General features: G+C 43.1%; 1 protein-coding gene across 1 annotated transcript in view; it reads left to right on the forward strand.

Annotated features, from left to right (window-relative positions):
* The window catches only part of LOC311233397 (rho GTPase-activating protein 26-like), a 218321-nt gene that overhangs the window by 204567 nt on the left and 11254 nt on the right, over positions 1-2500 (forward strand). The window contains exons 20-21 of the mRNA XM_084320371.1: positions 1922-1957; positions 2127-2237. Coding sequence (XP_084176497.1) covers positions 1922-1957; positions 2127-2237 — 147 coding nt within the window. The remainder of the gene's footprint in view (positions 1-1921; positions 1958-2126; positions 2238-2500) is intronic.

Here is a 2500-nt window from a genome sequence, read left to right on the forward strand (position 1 = left end):
TATGTGAATACAGCATTGGCAGATGTTTGGCTGTATACAGCATTAGCGGACTAAGTGTGTTAAGTGTTTATTTTTCAGTTAAGACCTAGTGCCAACGTTTTATTTAAAATGAGACACGCTGCACATTTAAAGCATGGACTTGAGCAAAATAAAAGGCCTATATTTTCCAACAACATTTAACACAAAAGCAATTTAATGGCACCGGTTGGTGCTGAAAAGCCCGTCAGTTGGTACGGGCTGAAAGGACCCCCAAATGATCTCGACATTGTCCAATGGGTGACGGCTCTGGACATCGTCGATCCACAAAGGCATCGTCCATCAGCACAACCCTAAACTATAGCTACTGGACGGGTGGCTGGTTGGAGGATGAATGGGTGGTTTGATGGATGGTTGGATAGGTAGACCTAGACTTCATCTCTGTTTGTTTTTACATTGGTTCCAAGCCAAGACCTTCTGTTTCCTCTGCCACGGCTATGCATTAAACTAAAGGCTGTTATTTTGGATGAATAAAGGCTGATTGATTGATTGATTGAAAACTTTATTAACAGATTGCAGAATGGGTACAGTACAGCTCAATACATACAATTGTTAAGGGGATGCAGACCAGAGAAAGACTTTCGTCTTGTTTACATCAGGGTCCCCCATTTTCAATTCATCGTAACATATATGACATACATGACATACAGATAGACAGTACTGCTACATCTATACATTTATGACATTATGCTTAGGCTTATGTGAAAGTACTCATTCAACGCTTATGCGAGCAGTAAATCTGGCTCCAGTCCGGACCAAAATAACCATCTTTATAGGACCAATCCACAATCCATAATTTTAACAAATGGATAGCCCCGCCACCATAAATAACATCAAATAAGAATGAAGATGGTTTCCATTCTTATTTGACTGACTGAATTCTTGACATGACTAGACAACAGGTAAAAAACATTGGTAAGGTTTGTAAACACGGGAGTAAACACAGAACGTTCCAAAAAGCTTAATTCCAATGAATCCTCAAATCAAACTCTTCAACAATGCATCTGACTATACCCCATATATGTATTTGGTCAAAAACATTGCGGATTGGGTCTTTAACACTTTCAGTGCCGCGGACGACTTATCTCGTTTTATTAGCCCCCCCACTGAGTGCCGATGACGACAAATATTGTTTTATTGTTTTATTAGCGATCTGAAATCATATTTCATCAACCGAGTCCCCCGTTGGTACAGCAGCCCCTACAGGAGCTCAGAATGGAAAAAAGCGCCCCCTATCGTCTATCCCTGTGTAACTGCAGGTCAGTCGCTTAGACAATTCGACAATGTTGACTGGAAAACGAGTCATTGATAAGCGACGGGCAGATTAGACACATAGACACATAATTTAAAACATAGATTAGGCGTTTTTAATGCTAACATTGAAGTGGGTAGCGCCATTCAAGGAGGTTCCGGGGCACCGAGCTCCGGCACGGAAAGTGTTAATGTATATAGTCATGACAAGAGAAAATGGGTTTCCCCCAATAGCTAATTGAGACGGTTTGACTTTAGGGAGCTTGGCCACGCAAGTGGGGAGGTTGTGATTTCACACTCAGGCGCCTGGCAAGCTGATCAAGTTGACCTCAATTGCAGTATTACAACTCTCGGAAAGTCGGAAAGAGAATCATCTCTCCAGACTGACGCCATTATAAAGTGATTATAAAAAGGTATTTTCTGGTTCAGAAGGGTAATTACATTTGACTTTTTTTTTCTCCCTCTCAATATCAGTTTCACGAGTCCGACCTTCTACGATCAATGATATGAAGAGGAAATGGTCGAGAGTTTATTGAAACTTGTGATTAGGAAAAAGGGAGGATTGTGTATTCTACTGGTTGTTCTGGAATGTCTGTATGAATAACACTTATTCATTTCATTCTCGTGATTCCAGGCTGAACCCAAAGAGCCGCGGCAGCGTTCCAGCCAGGTAAAGACATGAGTTTTTCACCCGACCCGCAGGTCACATTTTTACCACCGTTAACCACTGAACGTGCGCATGTCACCTATAACCTCCTAATCACTTGGTTATCACTGTTGCAACATGGTGTGCTATGCGTCACTCACGCTAAGCGTGTGCGTGTGTGTTTGTGGTGCAGCGCCGCCTCGCCCAGCCCTACCTCACCACGCTCTCCCTCGTGGCCAATGTTTTCGGCCCCCTCCAGCCCACAGCCGACCTCCTCCACCTCCAGCGACTCCTCCCCCATCAGGTCGGTGCACTAAGCCGCCCCAAACGCCGCGCCCTTCGGCGGAAATCGCTACGCCACATTTGTCAAATGAGATTTAAACCTCATTTATTTATTTTCCCTGTGATGTTTTTCATATAGAAATGCTGTCAAACGCCTGTGGTTTAGCTGAGGTGATATCAGTTTGCATGAATTCAGGATGGGAGTCGATTTGCTTTAAATTCAACTGATTTTATAATGCAATGTAAACTGTGCAGTAAGTTGCTTACTGTACACTCTTGAAAACC

Source organism: Notolepis coatsorum (assembly GCF_963971535.1).
Source record: "Notolepis coatsorum genome assembly, chromosome: 8".
Taxonomy (NCBI): Eukaryota; Metazoa; Chordata; class Actinopteri; order Aulopiformes; family Paralepididae; genus Notolepis; species Notolepis coatsorum.